At 32.1% G+C, this 23165-nt stretch overlaps 1 protein-coding gene across 2 annotated transcripts in view; it reads right to left on the bottom strand.

The window, feature by feature from the left end:
* Positions 1-391: 391 nt before the first annotated feature.
* Positions 392-23165, bottom strand: part of LOC143079720 (uncharacterized) — a 39311-nt gene continuing 16537 nt past the window's right edge. For both annotated transcript variants that reach the window (XM_076255264.1, XM_076255272.1), the window contains exons 2-3: positions 8756-11727; positions 392-8096 (exon numbers count right to left, since the gene is read on the bottom strand). In XM_076255264.1, coding sequence (XP_076111379.1) covers positions 7846-8096; positions 8756-11636 — 3132 coding nt within the window. In that variant the 5' untranslated portion in view covers positions 11637-11727 and the 3' untranslated portion in view covers positions 392-7845. The remainder of the gene's footprint in view (positions 8097-8755; positions 11728-23165) is intronic.

The raw sequence follows: 23165 nt of genomic DNA, 5'->3' as shown, positions 1-23165 counted from the left end.
ATCATGGAACCTGATTTCTAGTGGTTGCTGTCTGTTTATGGCTCTTATTTGTTGTATATTAATCAAGTCTTTAGTTTTTTCAGTAGAACTGTTTTATTTTTACATACATGAACTAGCGTTTTTTGAACATATTAATATTCAGTATAGGTTATGCTCATTGTTGAAGGCTGTATGGTGACATAACAGTGTTAGCATCCTTGTCCTATGGTCTGTATTGCTAGTTGTTTCATCAGCAATAATACCACATCTAATGAGCATATTACTGTGAACTGATTATAAGTGTTGGTCCTTTGGACACAACAAAATAGTCCTTTAAATTTGAAATCAAGTAGTGATGCTATACAGATGAAAGCAAATTAAGCAAGGCAGATAGGTAAATTGCAAAAAAAAACCCACAATAATCAATTTATTTCAACAGAAATTATTTTAAATCAACAACAAAAATTCAAATAGATATTTATAATCAAAAAGCAATAACTATAAACACTAAGTTCCTGACCTCAGAACAATCACATAATATTTATTTCATCATTAATTTATATCAATATTTAACCAGGTGCTCCGCAGGGCGCAGCTTTATACGACCGCAGAGGTCGAACCCTGAACAGTTGGGGCAAGTATGGACAAAACATTCTAGCGTGATACAGCTCTGAATTTGGATTGTGATCAAATTTTTGACATTACATGGTTTTTTTTTACACAAAACAAATGTCAAGATTTTACAAATTTTACAATTAAAGATTTCTTCTTCAAACTTTTTAAATCTAAAATTAAATAGTTGGCACAGCATAGGTTTCTGACACAGAATGAATGTGGTCAAATGAACTTAAAAGTTTGTTTTTGCCTTTTAGCAATTCACTATGCTGTTGAATATTAATCCTCTCAAAAAAATGTTTGAAGAAATTTTCTTTTTATTTATGAAATCTGAAATGAGAAAAATTTAACCCCCCCCCCCCCTTTTTTCACATCCCCGTTTCCTTTTTTCCAAAACTGATATCAATTCAAATTTCTAATGGAGTTTGCAACAATAACTACTCTTTTAAATACATCATAAAATATTAAAATGTAAAATAAAGTGCTTGTTATCACTGAATGGTAAAGATTGGTTGGTAGTAAAAGTGAATATACATTGTTTATTGTATAAAACAATAAAAAAAACTTCATCAGCAACATTTTATATTGGCAAATTTCCAATGAAGTTATTTACATAAAGTAATGGGCAAATAAAAATAGAAAATGACATCATAGTCATGTCTGGCAAATGTCCAACATACATTATCTAAAAACATTTTAGATAAGATAAGGAAATAAGATGTAAAAAAACTGCTTGTTATCACTGAATGGTAAAGATTATTTTAATTTATCAGTTGGTAGTAAAAAGTGAATATACATTGTATATTGTATATAACAAAGATTTAAGTTGATTCTGGACAAAGAAAGATAACTCCAATTAAAAAAAAATCTTGCTATTGCACAATATTTTGCAATTAGATATTTCTTGCTTACTATTCTGGACAAAGAAAGATAACTCTAATTAAAAAAAAATTTGCTATTTCACAATATTGTGCAATTAGATATTTCTTGCCATTGCGCAATACTGTGCAATTGAAAAGACTTGCTATTGCACAATACTTAATATAATAATTTTAGATCCTGATTTGGACCAACTTGAAAACTGGGCCCATAATAAAAAATCTAAGTACATTTTTGGATTCAGCATATCAAAGAACCCCAAGATTTCAATTTTTGTTAAAATCAGACTAAGTTTAATTTTGGACCCTTTGGACTTTAGTGTAGACCAATTTGAAAACAGTACCAAAAATGAAGAATCTACATACACAGTTAGATTTGGTATATCAAAGAACCCCATTTATTCAATTTTTGATGAAATCAAACAAAGTTTAATTTTGGACCCCGATTTGGACCAACTTGAAAACTGGGCCAATAATCAAAAATCTAAGTACATTTTTAGATTCAGCATATCAAAGAACCTAACTGATTGATTTTTTGTCAAAATCAAACTAAGTTTAATTTTGGACCCTTTGGACCTTAATGTAGACCAATTTGAAAACAGACCAAAAGTTAAGAATCTACATACACAGTCATGACAGTTAGATTCGGCATATCAAAGAACCCCAATTATTCAATTTTGATGAAATCAAACAAAGTTTAATTTTGGACCCTTTGGGCCCCTTATTCTGTTGGGACCAAAACTCCCAAAATCAAACCCAACCTTCCTTTTATGGTCATAAACCTTGTGTTTAAATTTCATAGATTTCTATTTACTTATACTAACGTTATGGTGCGAAAACCAAGAAAAATGCTTATTTGGGTCCCTTTTTGGCCCCTAATTCCTAAACTGTTGGGACCTAAACTCCCAAAATCAATACCAACCTTCCTTTTGTAGTCATTAACATTGTGTTTAAATTTCATTGATTTCTATTTACTTAAACTAATATTATTGTGCGAAAACCAAGAATAATGCTTATTTGGGCCCTTTTTTGGCCCCTAATTCCTAAACTGTTGAGACCAAAACTCCCAAAATCAATCCCAACCGTTCTTTTGTGGTCATAAACCTTGTGTCAAAATTTCATAGATTTCTATTATCTTAAACTAAAGTTATAGTGCAAAAACCAAGTAAATGCTTATTTGGGCCCTTTTTGGCCCCTAATTCCTAAAATGTTGGGACCAAAACTCCCAAAATCAATACCAACCTTCCTTTTGTGGTCATAAACCTTGTGTTAAAATTTCATAGATTTCCATTCACTTTTACTAAAGTTAGAGTGCGAAAACTAAAAGTATTCGGACGCCGGACGACGACGACGACGACGACACCGACGCCAACGTGATAGCAATATACGACGAAAATTTTTTCAAAATTTGCGGTCGTATAAAAACCATAATAAATTTGATTTAACTTTAATAACCAAGACCATTCTACCATTTATAATAATCCTACCCTCAATCAAAAAATATCTTCTACCTTTTGCCATAACCCTATAATCTTTACAATTTTCCTTAGTGTACTAGCCCCATATATTCAATTAATAAGTGGACCAATCCTTTGCTAGAAATTAATTCCCTCGTGGTCAGAGAGGGGCTGTACTTCAATAATATATTGATAGGGTGTGCCACTGGGGTTCTGTTACCCTACCCTTTCATATAATTTAGATATTAAAAATGTTGACCTTTTCATATAATGCATTGGTAAAAATGTAACCTTTTCCCATATTGGTTTGGTTTCATGTGTGGTGTGTTGGAGAAGTGGAATACCAAAGAGTCAAAAGAGAGAAAATTTTTGGATAAAAACACAGCCATAACACCATAAAAAGTTACAGTGCTTTTCATAAAACAAGTAATGAAAACATTATTGACCTCATCATTTTAAGCTGGAAAAGTTTACCTATCCCAGCGGCACATTCTATCACCTTGTACAGGGGCGGATCCAGCCATTTTAAAAAGGGGGGGTTCCTATCCCAGGACAAAAGGGGGGGGGGGTTCCAACTACATGTCCCCATTCAAATGCATTGATCGTCCAAAAAAAAAAGGGGGGGTTCCAACCCCCGGAACCCCCCTCTGGATCCGCGCCTGTTGTATATAGCAAGTGCCCCTTCTATCGCCCAGTTAATTCCATAAGTCTGACCTTAAATTCAAAACTTATCACACCACAACCATATTGGTTCTCTAAAGCAGACTGTAAAATGATAAAATCACTTATTTCAAACCATCAATACATATCTGCAGTGTAATGAAACAATATATATATATATGTTGTGTACAAGATGTAAGTTTGTACAAATTATAATTTGTACAGGGTTTTTGTACAAGTTATAAGTTTTTTTACACATACCTTCTTGCACCAGGTGATAAAGGTTTGTCTTCTTAAATGTATCAGTTTAATGTTTCGAATTCAAATTTATATACTTCAACCTAACATTTGCTGCTATTCTCTGTGTCTAAAAACTGAAAATAAAGACAACTGAATTGTTTAAATTGAAATTTTGTTTTTCTCCTTATACCAAAATCATATCCATAAAAAGTCTTTTTGTGGTCTTATAATGATTTTTGTACCAATGCCCAGTATTAGACTGTGTCATGTAGTTTTGAAAATATGACAAAAATATACGAAACAAAAGACTGTGTGCTTGCATCATCTATGTGTGTTAAGCAGTTCATAAAACACTGATAATTTGTACAAAAAAATCTGTTCACAACTTGTACACAACATAAATATATAATTTATTTTCTTTCTACCTACGAAAAAATAATCATTCAGAATGCAACAAGAATAACATCAATGAACAAGCAACAAAGTTTAACTATCTAATTTTACATGCACAATGACAAATGTACATGTACATTCAGGATATATAGTAAGTTATATTACACATTACAATTTGTATTGCAACACCAATTATGAATGAAATAGCAAATGGTGATATCGATACTGTGATGAATTGATGAAGCAACACCATTGGAAGTTGCTTCATTTGTGGAGGAGTGGTACTCATAAACATGATAAACTTAAGATCATTTTCAAGAAAAACTGTGTCGATCCCCTTGGTCTAAGTGCATATTAAACAAAGAACACAGAATGATTCATGACAAAATTGTGTTTTGGTGATGGTGATGTGTTTGTAGATCTTACTTTACTGAACATTCTTGCTTCTTACAATTATCTCAATTTATAATGAACTTTGCCTATTAGTTACAGAGGAAAATATTTTGTTAAAAAATACAAAAATTTACATTTTTTTAATTTACAAAATTATTAAAAATTGACTATAAAGGGAAATACTCCTTAAGGGGTCAACTGACCTTTTTGGTCATGTTGACTTATTTGTGGATCTTACTTTTCTGAACATTATTGCTGTTTACAGTTAATCTCATCTATAATAATATTCAAGATAATAACCAAAAACAGCAAAATTTCCTTAAAAATTTCCAATTCAGGGGTACCGGTAGCAACCCAACAACCAGTTGTCAGATTCATCTGAAAATTTCAGGGCAGATAGATCTTGACTTGCAAAACAATTTAACCCCATGTCTGAATTGCTCTTAATGCTTTGGTTTCAGAATTATCAATCTAATTAAAATTAAATCTCTCACTCGCTCATTTTTTAATGCTTGGTCGCTGCGTGGGAGCGACCAAGCATTAAAAAATGAGCGAGTGAGAGATTTAATTTTAATTAGATTGCAGAATTATAAGCCAAAATCTACATTTTACCCCTATGTTCTATTTTTAGCCATGGTGGCCATCTTGGTCGGTTGGCAGGGTCATCACACACATTTTTTAAACAAGATACCTCAATGATGATTATGGCCAAGTATGGTTAAATTTGGACCAGTAGTTTTGGAGGAGAAGATTTTTGTAAAAGATGAGAAAAAATTACGAAAAATTGGTAAAAAATGACTATAAAGGGCAATAACTCCTTAAGGTGTCAACTGACCATTTTAGTCTCATATGAACTTATTTGTAGATCTTACTTTGCTGAACATTATTGCTGTTTACAGTTTATCTCTATCTATAATAATATTCAAGATAAAAGCCAAAAAAACGGTATAATTTCCTTAAAATTGCCAATTCAGGGGCAGCAACCCAACAACCGCTTGTCCGATTCGTCTGAAAATTTCAGGGCAGATAGATAAAATAAACAATTTTACAACTGACAGATTTGCTCTAAATGCTTTGGTTTCAGAGTTATCAGCCAAAATCTACATTTTACCCCCATGTTCTATTTTTAGCCATGGTGGCCATCTTGGTTAGTTGGCCGGGTCACGCCACACATTTTTTAAACTAGATACCCCAATGATGATTGTGGCCAAGTTTGGTTTAATTTGGCCCAGTAGTTTCAGAGGAGAAGATTTTTGTAAAAGATAACGACGGACGACAACGACGACGACGGACGCAAACTGATGAGAAAAGCTCACTTGGCCCTTTGGGCCAGGTGAGCTAAAAATCAGATGTTAAATAATAATGGCAGATATATAATCAAATATATGAAATTTCTTCACAAATATCTGCATAGATCATGAAGACTCTTATTGCAGAGTGATAATAAAATAACCTTGCATTATCAACCTTTATATGTAAAAAAAATTAATAAAAAATTAACAAATTTGAGAAAGTCTTTTGAACTATATAGTAATTTGAATTAGCTTTTCCCTAATTTCTATACAGCAAGCCGAAATGGAACAAGATGCTCCGTTGGGCGCAGCTTTATACAACCGCAGAGGTATAACCCTGAACAGTTGAGGTTAGTATGGACACAACCTTCAAGCTTGATACAGCTCTGAATTTGGATTGTGATCAAATTCTTGACATATAAATATGAGTTTCTGACACAAAACAAGTCAAGATCTTACAAATCTATTATGCAATATTGTGAAATTAAAGATTTCTTCCTCAAACTTTTCAAAAATTGAATTTGAGAAATTTAGAAAAAAAAATTGAAAATTACTACCACCCCCCTTTTTTTGCATAAGTCCAAAACCTGACATTTCCTTATACATTATTTACAAGAATAGTGTGAGGGAGATAAATCTGAAAACATACCAAACATTGCATGTTAACTGTTTTTGAATTACCTCCCATACACTGCTTTTAAATTGTCCATTGACCAAAAAAAACTAGTTTCCCCCCTTTTTTGCCCCTATTTCCAAAACATTTTGAGCCATAACCCCCCCCCCCAAAGTCATAACTAATCATCCCTTTAGGGTATGCAAACTTGTTGTATAATTTCAGAGAAATTCATAAACTTAAACACAAGTTATTGTTTGAAAACTACAAAAATGCTTATTTTGGGCCCCTTTTTTGGCCCCCAATTTCTTAACTATTTGGACCATAACCCCCAAAATCAATCCCAACCTTCCTATAGTGGTATTAAACCTTCTGGTAAAAATTTATAGAGATCCAATCACTAAATCTAAAGTTATTGTCTGGAAACTAAATGCGTCTTCGGACGACGACGACATGATTCCATTATACGACGCAAACATTTTTTTGCGGTCGTATAAAAATTGAAATATAGAAGGTAATGAGTAAAAGTAACTTATTTTATGATGTGAATTATTTACTTTTCTTAATAAATTTTTAGTGATCTGGTAAAAAATCATTTCTACAAAGAGTTTCTTTCAGACTCATCAAATTTTGCTGATTCATTTCCTTTTTTTTTTAAGAACCTTAATCAACCATATCATAAAACACTTAAACCACCTTGCATGTAAAATGGATTTTATGTTTTAATTCCTTGTTCTTGATAATTATAGACATTACATTCTAAAAACTGATAGATATAAATATTCTACATGTTGGAATAAGGATCAATATATATATTCATTGTAGGGTTTCGCTAAACAACCTTTAAATTGTTATAGTTAATTATATATACAAATATTTGATTGAAAATATAACAAAAACAATAATAGAAAACAAATAAAGCAAATTGTGGAATGGGGATTTATGTACCTATAGTATTTTTTTTTAAGCTCAAATCATGGTTAGCTGATCTTCAGTTTATTTTGATTTTTAATATAATTTACCTTTCTAAGGGACATAACTCATAAATGATAATTTGAGCATCTTATTTTTCTGATGTTAATCTTTGAAATAAAATTCCTTGAAAGTCTAACTACTTCAGAGAAAAATAACTATTCTGAAAGGAAGATATGGTAATGGCACAAAATACATTGCATATTTTACTTCCAAATGTACAATATTTAAAATAAAATGTCTATTTTTGGATTTATAATTCATAAATCCAAACAGGTAACCAGAATACTTTCTGATGACAAAAGTCTACTTTTTACCCTGCCATCCCCCTGGTGATTGCTGCAACATCTAGTCTAAAGATATGAATAATCATAGACGTGGACATATCTGTCATGGCCTATAAGATACAAAGGTTGTAAAGGATGTGTAGCAACATATGTTGGATTGTTGATTGTTGGACATGTATCCCATTGCTGGATAAACTGTGCAGTGACTGATAGATAAATGAGACGATTTCCTCCACCATCTGTGACAAAGACCAAACCCTTCTTGTCAAAACAGGCAGACGTTGGATTCCAACCAGGACTCTCTTCCTTGTAAGTCCCTAAAAATGAAGAATCTAACTTGAATGTAGTGACACAGTAATATTACAAATTACAGAATTTAAGTAAATATTTTGAATAATTGAACAAATCATGCAAATGAAAAAAAAACACTGAATTTTAATAATAAAATTAAAAAGTAAATTAAGGAATAACAGAACTGTAGTTTAAGAATTCCTGCTGTCAATTGGTGACTTGATGGTTGCAAATGCAGTTAAAGTATCATTTCATAAAAAATTATAATCAAGTACTATAATTATAGTCAAAGTTTTCTTTAAATTATATTGTAATAGCATACATGTGCAATTGTCTTTCCATTGTAACAATAGAATGTGTTGCTTGACAAAGATCAATATGATTTTGAAAAATGATGTGCTTAATGGAATTTTACAGTTCCCCTACATGTACCTTTGTCAATAATTGCAAATATATATATGTTGTAGAAGCAGAAAAAAATATTTAATTGTTTTATACATGTGCTAGATTGTTTGTGCATCTTTCAGAAAAAGATACAAAATATCTAGACTTGGATGTAACTAAATAAAAAAAAAACTGTACACAGACCTATAGCTTATACATGTATAAACTCGTATTTCATATTGCATTTAAACAAACATTGCATGTTTATTTTACATTTAAAATTTATAATTAGAAAGCTTACCCAACAAGTTTCCTTCAATATCCCAAACACTGACAACCTTTGTGGTCCCATCAACAAGCACCATGTTTTTTCCATGCTGATCACATCTCAAATCAATGATCTGCTTCATTAATCCACTGTTTATTCCAATATTTGATTTTTTAATAAAGCGACTTTTAGTCTCATCAACATTATACTGGCGCACTTTAACTCCACTTGATACAAGAACTTGGTTTTTTGGATACCAAGCTACCAGGCAATTATGAGGGGTGTTGTCAAAGACCAGTGAATTTGTATCTGTTCCATCTTCTTTTCTAGCACAAATTTTATTGTTTACACCATAAATCAATAAGTTTGCAGTAAAAATAGCTCTGTGGACACTTTTCAGAACAAAGCATTTAATAAATTCTCCCTTGGTTGTAAATATTTTGACTTTAGAATTCTTGCCATCAGAAACAACAATACTGGTCGTGTGGAGGCAATAAACACTTCTAAGATTTGGTTCATGGATATCAGAACTTAGCTTTGTATCCAGTCGCCATTTCGGCTGCAAAGATATAACTTTACTTGGTTTTACAATGGTAGCTGCAGCAGCACTGGTTGATGAAACTGATTTATCTTCTGATGAGACAGAACTGCTTCTGCTTTCTTTCTGTTGTTTGGGACTTTTTTGCATCATTAAAGAAGGCTTTTGTGACTGGAGACCACCTTGTCCTGGCATATGCAAATTGGGCAGGGACCCATACACTTGTGGCACATTCAATGGAATTGGAACTGTGATAGGATACCTATAGGTAGGCTGGGAGATAGGCATGTTTTGAGCAGGATTATTCATAAGCCCATACATATTTGAAGGGTTGCCAAAATTGATAGGCATTTGAGGATTTATTTTGAGACCTTTTAAGGGTTCATTGACAATTCCATTATTCTTTGGGAAAGCAGTTTGAGTCATATTCTGTAATACATCCACTTTCTGTTGTTCTCCTTTAGCTTTCTTGCCTCCCCTTTTGCCTCTGCTTTTCTTTTTCTTACCCACTGATGGATTTTGGTTATCTGATGTCAGTGATGATGTATCAACCCACGAAGAGTCTGATGATTCACTGTTACTTTCTGAATCATGATCTTCTTTTCCAACACTGTTTCCTGAAAGTAGCGACCATACTGTTGCATCCACAAAATTCTTCTTTTTCAAAGTACTATCTTTGGGTTTAATTTTAGATGAAGCTGGACTTGAAATCTCTTCCACATTCAAAGGCTGAGAAGTTAATCTTTTAATCTTTCTCATTTCAACTAACTCATCATAGGAACTTTCAATTGGTATAGATTCTGCAGGTTCAAATTTTTGCTTTGGTCCAGTTACTTTGAACAATGATGACAGGTCTATACTTTGGTCCTGTCCACATGAAATTTTCAAAGAACTGACTACATCAGCCATTGGCAGAGAATACCAACTAACTGGATAAGGTTTGATATCTTTGTTAATCATCTGTACCAGTCGTTTGTGACACATTGGTTCCACCTGCAAAAATTCTTCATCACTGGCTTGACTTGTTAGTATATGTAATGCAGGCTGTATACTTGTCATGTTTTGTTCTATATTTTCACTACATGAAATTCTGTTTTTACTTTGTGTTTTTAGCCTAGTAAATTCAGCTTTAGTATTTGAAATGACGGATTTTCTTTCTTTCTCAACAGCATCCACTAATTTCTGAAAAAATGAATTGATCTTTTCAATTTCAGTATTCTCAGCAACTGCTACCCTATCATTCTGACTTTCGTATTCCTCATGTTCATCTTTCCTCAAACTTTCAAGCCGCCCATGAAACCCATAAATTAAGCTTTCCATTTCTTTCTTCTTTGGATCTACTGCAACTGATGGCAAAATACACGAATGCCCTTGATGATGCAGCAAAATACATTCACGGCATACAAGACATTTGCAATCTGAACAAAAGTATTTCAGCAGTTCATCTTCATGTAAAGAACACATTGGTTTTGACTTGTTTCTTATGGCATCATCCAAGGCTTTGTCTTTCATTTCTTCTAATGGAACTACCTTGTGGTTTAAAGTAAAGCGAGTAAAAGAATGACTCTGCCAGCAGCTTTTGCACAGCATGTCACTGCAATCTTTACAGAAGGCAGTGGCTTCTTCAACGACATTTCTAAGTTTACAAATTTCACACTGTTTTGTTTGATTTAACTTCTCCCTGATCTTAATCATGTTTGAAAAGACTGTATTCGAAATTAATTCCTCCAAGCCCTTTGCAGGAATTTCAAAGATTTCCTTGCATGTTGGACATTGGGGTGCTTTTGGAGCTAAAACTGAAGTGGTTTTGTCTTTGTCTTTTTTATTGTTTTTATTGTGTTCAGAGTTATCTACCTTGTCAGTCATGGTTTGATCACATGACAAGACCTCTGTAATATCATCTTTATTTCCATTTACTCCATCTGCAGCAGACACTTCAACTAGTACTGCATCTTTATTAGTTTCATTTTCTTCTTCTGGAAAACACAGTTTCTCTAAGCAGTTGAAACAAAATGTGTGCAAACATGGCAGTAATTTTGGATCCTGCAGATATTTTTGACAAAGTCCACAAACTAAACTTTCTTTAATCATTTCATCATTTGGTTCTTTGATCTCATGACATTGAAATTTTGAATAAGTGCCATTACCTTTGTACTCTTCGGCATTACCAGTTGAGTCTAAATTACTCTTAGTATCATAGAATAATTCATTATCATTTTTTACTTCTTCCAAATTAGTGATATTCTTTTGAATTTGTGTTTCCAATGTTTGAGCATCGTCCCCAGTAATTTTGTTAGTTGGGAGACCAGTAAAATCTGTTTCTCCTTTACTCATCTGTAGTATATCTTGACAGTTGTCAGCTTCTGGGTCTGACATTTTTGTTTTTCTGCCGATTCAGGTTCCTACTTTTAAGAAAGTCAATGTTTTGTGGGCTCAATCTTCTATAGTTGTCTACAGCACAAAAATCCTGAAATTTCAATAAAATTATTTTTTAATAGGTTAAATTGCTTCAATATTGTTCAATGAATACTGGTATTAATATTGAATGTTAACTAACAATGATTCAAACATGTCCAAGTACAAAATGTACTCTTGAAAAATTTAGTTTTGATTGATTAAACATGAGGCAGCAGAGAATATATCAATCATCTATGTAAAATATTGACTGAATGTTTTTGTCAGATTAAAAAAAAGTTGAACTATCTGAAAAATGGGATAAAATCACCTCAAACTTCAGCCACAAAAACATTTGGATGAAGTTCCCAAAACCAAGCCTAAGACAATTGATCTTGGGGTGTCCGCCAAAATAAATGATCTTTGTTTTCGTTCATTTTTTTTTACATTTATTAGGTTGTTAGTTTTCTTGTTTGAATTGTTTTACATTTGTCATTTCAAGGCCCTTTATAGCTTACTATGTGATATCAGTTTTGCTCATTGTTGAATGCCATTCAGTGACTTATAGTTATTAATTTTGGTGTCATTTGGTCTCTTGTAAAGAGTTGTTTCATTCGCAATTATACCACATTTTTTTTTTATATCGTTTAAAATTAAAATTAGATGTTTTGGGGTAACACGAATGGGCCTTGCATGCAGCTTCTTGACAGAATGATTTAACTAAATCGAAACAGAAACATGATTTGTAAGTCATTTTTTAAATTTCATTATTTATTAATGATGCCATGTACAAGTATAAATACCTAAATTTGTAAAATGAGAATGGGATTGAAATGGGTGTATTATATTTTCCTTCATTGTGCTTAACATGCTTAAATTGGTGAGGTGTTGAAACTGTTGACTGAGGGTTCCGAATATAAAATCAACAAGTTATCACTAACTAGAAATAACTAAACACTCGAGACAAAAATTAAAGTACTATAAATTCAGAAATTATTGTGAGGTTTTTATTAATTTTGATAATGCAACCGAGTGAGTATCGCAATAATAAACAAGAGGCTCTCAAGAGGCTGAATCGCTCACCTGGTAAACAATGCCTTCGGCCATGTTTTTTGACGAAATAGAAAATAAAACACAAACTTTATTTTATACACCCTACTGATCATTCAAATGAAGTTTGGTTAAATTTGGTTGAGTAGTTTTAGAGGAGAAGATTTTTTAAAGTTAGCAAATATGATGAACAAATTGTGAAAAATTGCCATTAAAGGACAATAACCCCTTAAGGGGTCAATTGACAATTTTGGTCATATGAACTTATTTGTAGATCTTACTTTGTTGATCATTTTTGCTGTTTACAGTTTATCTTTATCTATAATAATATTCAAGATAATGACCAAAAACTGCAAAATTTCATTAAAATTACCAATTAAGTGGCAGCAACCCAACAATGGGTTGTTTGATTCATCTGAAAATTTCAGGGCTGATAGATCTTGACCTAATGAACATTTTTATTCCATGTCAGATTTGCTTCAGAGGAGAAGATTTTTGTAAAAGATTACTAAGATTTACGAAAAATGGTTAAAAATTGACTATAAAGGGCAATAACTCCTAAAGGGGTCAACTGACCATTTCGGTAATGTTGACTTATTTGTAAATCTAACTTTGCTGAACATTATTGCTGTTTACAGTTTATCTCTATCTATAATAATATTCAAGATAATAACCAAAACAGCAAAATTTCCTTAAAATTACCAATTCAGGGGCAGCAACCCAACAATGGGTTGTCCAATTCATCTGAAAATTTCAGGGCTGATAGATCTTGACCTGATTAACAATTTAACCAATGCCAGATTTGCTCTAAATGCTTTGGTTTTTGAGTTATAAGCCAAAAACTGCATTTTACCCCTATGTTCTATTTTTAGCCATGGGGGCCATTTTTGTTGGTTGGCCAGGTCACCGGACACAATTTTCAAACTAGATACCCCAATGATGGTTGTGGCCAAGTTTAGTTCAATTTGGCCCACTAGTTTCAGAGAAGAAGATTTTTGTAAAAGATAACTAAGATTTATGAAAAATGGTTAAAAATTGACTATAAAGGGCAATAACTCCTAAAGGGGTCAACTGACCATTTCAGTCATGTTGACTTAATTTTAGGTCTTACTTTGCTGAACATTTTTGCTGTTTACAGTTTATCTCTACCTATAATAGTATTCATGATAATAACCAAAAACAGCAAAATTTCCTTAAAATTCCAATTCAGGGGCAGCAACCCAACAACGGATTGTCCGATTTATCTGAAAATTTCAGGGCAGATAGATCTTGACCTGATAATCAATTTTATTCCATGTCAGATTTGCTCTAAATGCTTCGGTTTTTGAGTTATAAGCAAAAAACTGCATTTGACCCCTGTGTTCTATTTTTAGCAATGGCGACCATGTTTGTTGATAGATCAAAACTTGGGATACAATTTATAAACTAGATACCCTAAGGAACATTCAGTTAAAGTTTGGAAGTATTTGGCCTAGTAGTTTCAGAGGAGAAGATTTTTGTAAAAGATAACTAAGATTTATAAAAAATGGTTAAAAATTAACTATTAAGGGCAATAACTCCTAAAGGGGTCAACTGACCATTTCAGTCATGTTGACTTATTTTTAGGTCTTACTTTGCTGAACATTTTTGCTGTTTACAGTTTATCTCTACCTATAATAATATCCATGATAATAACCAAAAACAGCAAAATTTCCTTAAAATTTCCAATTCAGGGGCAGCAACCCAACAACGGGTTGTCCGATTCATCTTAAAAATTTCAGGGCAGATAGATCTTGACCTGATAATCAATTTCACCCCACGTCAGATTGCTCTAAATGCTTCGGTTTTTGAGTTATAAGCCAAAAACTGCATTTGACCCCTATGTTCTATTTTTAGCAATGGCGACCATGTTTGTTGATAGATCAAAACTTCTGATACAATTTATAAACTAGATACCCTAAGGAACATTCAGTTAAAGTTTGGAAGTTTTTGGCCTAGTAGTTTCAGAGGAGAAGATTCTTGAAATAGTTTACGATGACAGACGACAACAGACGACGGACGATGACGGACGCCAAGTGATGGCATTAGCTCACTTGGCCCTTCGGGCCATGTGAGCTAAAAAAAATGCATTCTGATATCTGATACATATATATCTACAGGAATAGATATTATATAACAAAGTTTCTATTGGAACTTCTGTTGGGCGGAACAAATATACGTTGATAACATGACATATATAATATTTTTTTTGCACAACAGTGCAATCAATTTAGGACAGAGGATAATTTAATTGCATAATGACCATCAATCCTTCATGCCTAAAAAAGCTGTTGCTAAGTTTAATTCTATAGGTGTGCAGATATATATACAATGTACATGTATATACATTAGCTTTATCATGTTTATATATAGCAGTTTATAATGAGGTAACTAAGCACTAACAATTAATGACTAATACTTTAAATCTACTCTTAATACTGGAAAGATGCTTTCATCTGCAATTTAAGTACCGGTCTTTGTAAGAATCATGCAGGTTCCTGTTGATGGGCGATTTATGACCCCTCTTCAAATGTCTTTATATTTTGTTTATGATGAAGGTATGGTATGAAAATAAGTTTTCTGTATTAATTTTTTCTTTTCAACCTTGGTTGCCATGGAAACCATCCTTACAAAATTTTGCCTAAATACGTCCATAAGTAGCCTTTGAAAATTGAAATATAATGGATTTTAAAGAATCATAGAAATAAAGTTAATCAATACAAACAATATGTATATTTACAGTATTGACAAACACAACCCCAAACTATACAAAAACGTTAAAATTTTGAATTTACTAAATAGTTTGTTTCCATAGCAACCATTTAAAAATGTGTTAAAATTCGAAAATGAAAAATTTCAAAAACTTTAAAATTTTAAATCTGTTTATCTCCCAAGACCAACAATACCATGACATGTCATTGACAAATTTTGAAAGACCACATTCTATATATTAAGAAAATAAAAAGAAAGTCGTGTGTTTTTTTTTCTTTAAAAAAATAATTTTAGTCAAAAATTGTCAATTTTCACCAAAATTCAGATTACCAAACAGATGAATACTGAACCATTTTGAACTTAAAAAGCTAAAACATTCCATTTATCCGTGCATTCCTGACACAAATTTGGTAATTATAAATGAGAAAGTATGATTGATAGAGATATTTTTGTAGAGAAGGACATGTTTTTCTTTCTGGGCATCGTGCCCCCCCTTTTTTTTCAAAATTCAAAAAATTATTAAAAAATTTAAAAGATGGAATTCAATTGTGAACATTTTGAGCATTAAAACATGAAATTTCTTCAAAGGGTGAGGGCAATAATAGAACCCCCTACACCATTTTTATATATTAGATTTTTTTTTAGAAATGGGGAATGTGTCAAAGAGAGAACAACCCAAACAGAAATTTAAAATCTTTAGATGCTATTTCATGGTCTTTAAAATTGACTCTAAAGAACCTGAATCGATCACCTGTAATTTTTGGTTAAATCTTGCATCAATGATTATTTGTCCCTTCAATATATATCAATGAGTGGCTTAACAATTCCATTTAAATGTTCTTTGTATCTGTCGTTTTTTTCTTCAAAAGCAAAAAATGAATTTTACCCCTATGTTCCATTTTAGCCATAGTGGCTAAGTTTCTTGAAGTACAAGGAAATAAAAAACTAAATTTATACAAGATTATAACTCCCAAGTTGGGCTGAAATTGATTAAGCATATTCAGAAGAAATTTTTTTTCAAGGAAGCAAACTAGATGAACAAATTGTGAAAAATTTCTTTGTAGGGCTATAACTCCATAAGGAGTCAATTGACAATTCTGGTCATATAAACTTATTTGTAGATCCTACTTTGCTGAAAGTTGTGCTGTTAACAGTTTATCTTTGTCATTAATAATATTCAAGATAATAACCAAAACTGCAAAATTTCCGTACAATTAACAATTTAGTGGCAGCAACCCAACAATGGGTTGTTAGATTCATCTGAAAATTTGCTCTTAAAAGGCTTTAGTGTTTGAGATATGAGCTACACACTGCATTTTACCTCTATGTTCTTATTTTACCCATGGCGGCCATGTTTTTTTACAAAATAGAAAATAGAACACAAACTTTATTCTAGATATCCTAAGGATCATTCAGTTTATAAGTTTTACTGGAATTGGTTCAGTAGTTTCAGTGGAAATGTTTCAAATATTTTACACCGGAAAGACGACAACGGAAGCAAAGTGATGGCAAAATTCACAGTTCCTTTGAAACGGTGACCTAAACAAACTACGTCCGTTCTATCAGAAATAAACTCAAAATAAAAAATAAAAAATTTGTACCATCGAGAGCGCTAACAAGGCCACTTTCCATAAATTTTAATATATTTAAGGGTCATAACTCTTTAAAAAAAGTCAATTGTCCATGATTATAGAACTCATCCGAGATATTGTTGATATTAATCTAGTGTATAAGTTTCATTAAAAATCTGGCAAGAATTGTACATGTGGGAGCGTTAACGGGGCTATTTTCCATAAATTTATTATTTTCAAGGGTTATAACTGTTTTTATAAAAGTCGATTGACCACCAATATCTAACTTGTTTGAGATATTGCTTATAATAACCTAAAGTATTAGTTTCGTAAAAATCTGACATAATTTGTACATGTGCGAGCGCTGCAAGGACAGCCAGATGGACACAAGGACGGATGGCAATCAAAATTTTAAGCAGACCATGTTTAAACAAAAAAAAATTAAGTTCTAATTTCAATTTTTTTTAATTGAAAATTTTTTGGTCGTATATTGGTATCACGTTGGCGTCGTCGTCGTCCGAAGACATTTGGTTTTCGCACTCTAACTTTAGTAAAAGTAAATAGAAATCTATGAAATTTAAACACATAGTTTGTGACCATAATAGAAAGGTTGGGATTGATTCTTGGTGTTCTGGTCCCAACAGTTTAGGAATTAGGGTCAAAAAAGGGCCCAAATAAGCATTTTTCTTGGTTTTCGCACAATAACTTTAGTATAAGTAAAAAGAAATCTATGAAATTTTAACATAAGGTTTCTATGACCACAACAGGAAGGTTGGGATTGATTTTGGGAGTTTTAGTCTCAACAGTTTAGGAATTAGGGGCCAAAAACAGGTCCCAAATAAGCATTTTTCTTGGTTTTTGCATAATAACTTAAGCATAAGTTAATAGAAATCTATGAAATTTTAACACAAGGTTTATAACCACAAAAGGAAGGTTTGGATTGATTTTGGGAGTTTTGGTCCCAACGAATTAGGGGCCAAAAGGGTCCAAAATTAAACTTTGTTTGATTTCATCAAAAAAATAATTATTGGGGTTCTTTGATATGCCAAATCTAACCGTGTATTCAGATTCTTAATTTTTGGTCCTGTTTTCAAATTGGTCTACATTAAGGTCAAAAGGGTCCAAAATTAAACTTAGCTTGATTTTAACAAAAAGTGAATTCTTGGGGTTCTTTGATATGCTGAATCTAAACATGGTCATAGATTTTTGATTATGGGCCCAGTTTTCAAGTTGGTCCAAATCGGGGTCCAAAATTATTATGTTAAGTATTGTGCAATACCTCTGCGGTCGTATAAAGCTGCGCCTGCGGAGCATCTGGTTTATTTATAAAAATAATATTTTTGATATAACAAAAATAAAAAAATAAAATATTTTTTTTGTCTTAAATCAGTGGTTTTGATAAGATAATAACACTCTGTAAAGATTAGACAAATGGGACAGTTTTAATCTTGGTACAGTGTTGCCAATTTCATTATCTATGGAAAATACATTGCCTTGTATCGTTTCTTTTGTGGACTAGTATACTATTGCGCAGAGTCAGATTATGTACACATAATGGCTGTTACTATTTACCTCCCATGTAAATCGACATGTATCGAAACCTTTATGCAAACACTTATTTGTCACTATGTCGATTTAACTGTGCTAAAATTGAAATTGAAGAAGAACTACAGAACCTTTCTTTTTATTCTAATATATAATAATCTAACTTATCTAAAAGATTTGAAATAAATGCGGAATGTGTCCATTGGACACAGATGATGCTCCCGCTTCCATATCATAAAAGTTATAAACGGTTATTTTTGAGATACGGTGCGACATGTAAAAAAAACCTCCCCTGTTTAACAAAATACTCAATAACTCCAAAATAAAGTTTTGAATCATCACCAAAAGAGTATACAGATCTTTAGATTAATATAACAAAGAAATGTGTAAAGTTTTAAGCAATAATCATAAATTGTTTTTGAGATACAACACAACATGTAAAAAAAAACCTCCCCCTTTTTTACAAAATACTCAAAAATAAAATTTTGAATCATCACCAAAAAGTATACAGATATTAAGATTAATATAACTAAGAAGTGTTTAAAGTTTTAAGCCATAATCAAGAATCGTTTTTGAGATACGGCGCGACATGTGAAAAAACACACCCCTGTTTTAGTTACAAAGTGCCGTAACTCAAAAAGTTTTAATCTTATTTTCACCAAAAAGTATACAGATCATTTGACCATCATAAGAAACAACTATGTAAAGTTTCATGAAATTTGGATAAGTCGTTCTCAAGTTACGGTGCGACATGTTTACGCCGGACAGACAGACAGACGGACGGACGGACAGACGGACGGACAGACAGACGGACAGACAGACGGACGGACACCGGACATTTGTATACCATAATACGTCCCGTCAAAATTTTGACGGGCGTATAAAAATTCAGCAACTTTTTCCCTCTATAAAGAGGCATTGCATAGAACAGTGAAAGTTACACCACCAAAATTCAAAGTTGATCTGCATTTGGTGGTTTTAAGCATTGTGTATAATTTTAATAACATCTGGTAAAGACAAACTAAAGTTAGAGAACAGAAACGGAAATTCAGCAATATTTCTATTTGTAAAGGGGCATAACTCTTGGACGGTTTAAGTGACACCACCAAACTTAGTCTTGTTTTATGGTAATAAGCAATGTGATTAAGTTTCATAACATTTGGTTGATGCAAACTAAAGATAGAGAACAGAAACCAACATTGGGACATACTGACGGACGGACAAGGGTAAACCTTAATGCCCCCTCCGCCACTGCGGGGGCATAAAAATATGTAAATATAACAATTGATTAAATTAGGCAAAATTCAAGAATAGTCATTGCACATGGTTGTCATAAAGGTTTGAGAATCAAAACAGTATACAATAGTTTGGACCAGCAAATTTTCCTCAGGGCCACAAGGAAAATATTTTTGAGAACCATAAAAAAACGCGATTATTCTGCGGTATACAAATAATAATTCAGTTAGGTTTTAAAAAAAATAATAGACAAGCTGTCCTTTTCCACCATATACAATAGAAACATTGACAAATTCTTGCACAATTTAATGTAGATCGTTGGTATATATTTCTTCAGATAGAACATGTAGAATTTGTATGCCCCCACTGTAGCAAAGGGAGCATTAAGTTGTACCCTTGTCTGTAAGTACGTCCGTTCCAGAGTTCCCTTATACAAATGGAAAAAAATGCTGACTTTTTTGTTTCCGTTCTCTAACTTAAGTTTGCCACAACCAAATGTTTTGAAACTTATATACAATGCTTATTTCCATAAAATTCAGAACAGTTAGAATGTTATTGGTGTAACAGGTACTGTCAATAAGTTATGCCCCTTTAAAAATGGAAAAAATGCTGAATTTTCCGTTTCCGTTCTCTTTTTTTCGTCTGTCTGACATAGTTCATCTTACCCTGACCTCATTTTCTTAGAACATTGATAATGTTAAGTTAATATGATACTTGTATTAAAATCTTTACATAACACTTACAGAGTTTCAAAAGTAATTCAATTATAAATAAAACCAACCAGACATTTCAGGGTGAGTCTTCTTGTTTAGCAGATCTTAGTCTAGGGTTAAAGTTTTGAAAGCATCAATCTTTTCAAAAACCAACAATGAGTTGCATTAAATTGTTACTGTAACTTCTTTATAGCCATTTTGAAAGAGAAAGTATCCTGAGCTATTTTTTTTAAATGTTCATTAAGATTTGTTTTATAGATAATCATGTTATGCTCATTGTTGAAGGATATACGGTGATCTGTGGTTGTTTATTTCTATGTCTTTGCTCTCTGGTTGAGAGTTAATTGTCGCATTGACAATTACATCACATCCTCTTATCTTTATACATAGACTTACTAGTAATTAAGTTTTGGATTCAACTTTATTCTTTTTCACTGACAGCATCAGTCTTAGACACGACAACGGGTTATGCGTATTACCATTTTTTTTTTTAAACTTCTGAGAAATCTTACATATAAGATTGAAGGGAGGGGGTACATATGCTGCCCTCAACTTTAGAAGTTGTGTTATGCTTAAATTCTTAAAATACTTAGTTCACAAGTAAACACAATGAGATACCACATTTCTTTCAACAAATTTTATAATTTTGAAAAAAAAAAAAAAAAAATCGAAAAAAAAGGGGGGTGCACCATACCCAGAGTGATGATTTTTCATTTTGTACAAGTATATCTTCATTTATCATATATTCTCGTTTAAAATTAACAAATTTGTGTCAGAATTGCACATATAAGTGGAATATTTTAGCTTTTTAAGTTCAAAATTTTTGATTATTCATCTGATTGTTAATCTGAATTTTGGTGAAAATTGACAATTTTTGACTAATTTTTTTTTTTTTAAGAAAAATAAACACACGACTTTCTTTTTATTTTCTTAATATATAGAATGTGGTCTTTCAAAATTTGTCAATGACATGTCATGGTATTGTTGGTCTTGGGAGATAAACAGATTTAAAATTTTAAAGTTTTTGAAATTTTTCATTTTCGAATTTTAACACATTTTTAAATGGTTGCTATGGAAACAAACTATTTAGTAAATTCACAATTTTAATGTTTTTATATAGTTTGGAGTTTTGTTTGTCAAAACTGTAAATATACATATCCTTTGTATTGATTAACTTTATTTCTATGGGACTTTAAAGTCCCTTATTTTATATTTTCAAAAAGGGTCTTTTTTCACATATTCAGGCAAAATGTTGATTTGACGGTTACCATGGCAACGGGCATAATACAGGGAAAATAAAGACAGAATTTTGACCATCTACCAAAGTTCTCATGATATAGGGCAAAAAAAATTTCTTCTGTGACATGCCATGAATCACCTTCTGCATGATTTTTACAAAGACCGGTACTTAACAGCATAACACATTAAAGTACTTTGTGTCAAATATGCAGTAAAAAAAAAAGTAAAAGAAATCAAATATTCAATAGGTACATGTAGATATCCTTTCAGGCAATATATTCTATAGCTGCGAAAACGTAGCTCTATTGTCCTTTGATTTTTGGGGAAAGACGGCTTCAAGCCGTAAATTCCCTAATGTGGTTGGCACAGAGTATCATTCCCTCGCGTCAATCATTTTGTTTTGATAGTTTGGAAACCCCCTCAAAATGTCACATATCCAGAAATCAACGCCACTTTGCTTATTTGAATATTATACTAAAAAAATCGGATACGGGTCACGGAAATTACATTAAAATGATAGGGAATTTTTTTTAAATGTCTGTTTTAATTTTAATTTAAGTGATAGACAGGTTGCCGGAGCAGAAAATGAATATACACAACAATATACACCATTTAAACGAAACATAATGACTGTTGTTGAAAAAATACAGGTTCCTGAGCTATTTTAAAAATCGAAGCGAGAGGCTTTTAACATTGCAGTGTAAAATACAGGCTTAAAATGGCTGAAACGTCAAATTTGCAAACTTCGTGTTGAAAATTGGCTTACAAGGTCATTACTAAAACAGGTTGCCGGGGTGAAATATGAAACTTGAATTTCCAAAGAATAAGCAAGTCCAAACCTTGTATGTGTAGTCGTTGAACTCTAGGTTCCCACGTAAAATTAAGATGTCACTATTTCAAGAAGAATAAACTCACGAAAGCACAAAAAAATCACTAAATTCGCGTTCATTGTTTTGATTTTGACCGCCTGACAACTTTACGGAAATATCAAAGTGATTGTAAATAAGGAATCTGTGACGGGTAACTTATAATATCCGTGTTTTAAAGATTTTATTTATGATATCAAGCCTATCAAGCCAGTCCGGTTCAAAGTACTATCACGTGGTACAATTCTCATTTACATATTATGAATATTAATAAGCAAAACCACTACTAATTTCTGGCTATGATACTGAAATTGATGACAAGAAGAACAGATTGACTTTAAACACTTTTAATACACATTTCCCTTCTGTTTCTCGTGAAATTATTGTATATTGAGCTTTCCCTTACACTATACCGGTATACGTTTCTTTTACAGTCCGGAAAAATCAGTATTACGAAATATTCTAAATATATCTAACCTAGTGACGTCATTGTTGGAATGCCACACTACACAGGGATATCCTTTATTCATTATAAAAATCTTTCACAGTATTTGTATACTA

The sequence above is a fragment of the Mytilus galloprovincialis genome, chromosome 1 (assembly GCF_965363235.1).
Source record: "Mytilus galloprovincialis chromosome 1, xbMytGall1.hap1.1, whole genome shotgun sequence".
NCBI classification, from domain to species: domain Eukaryota; kingdom Metazoa; phylum Mollusca; class Bivalvia; order Mytilida; family Mytilidae; genus Mytilus; species Mytilus galloprovincialis.
This window is presented reverse-complemented; position numbering and strand designations above follow the sequence as displayed.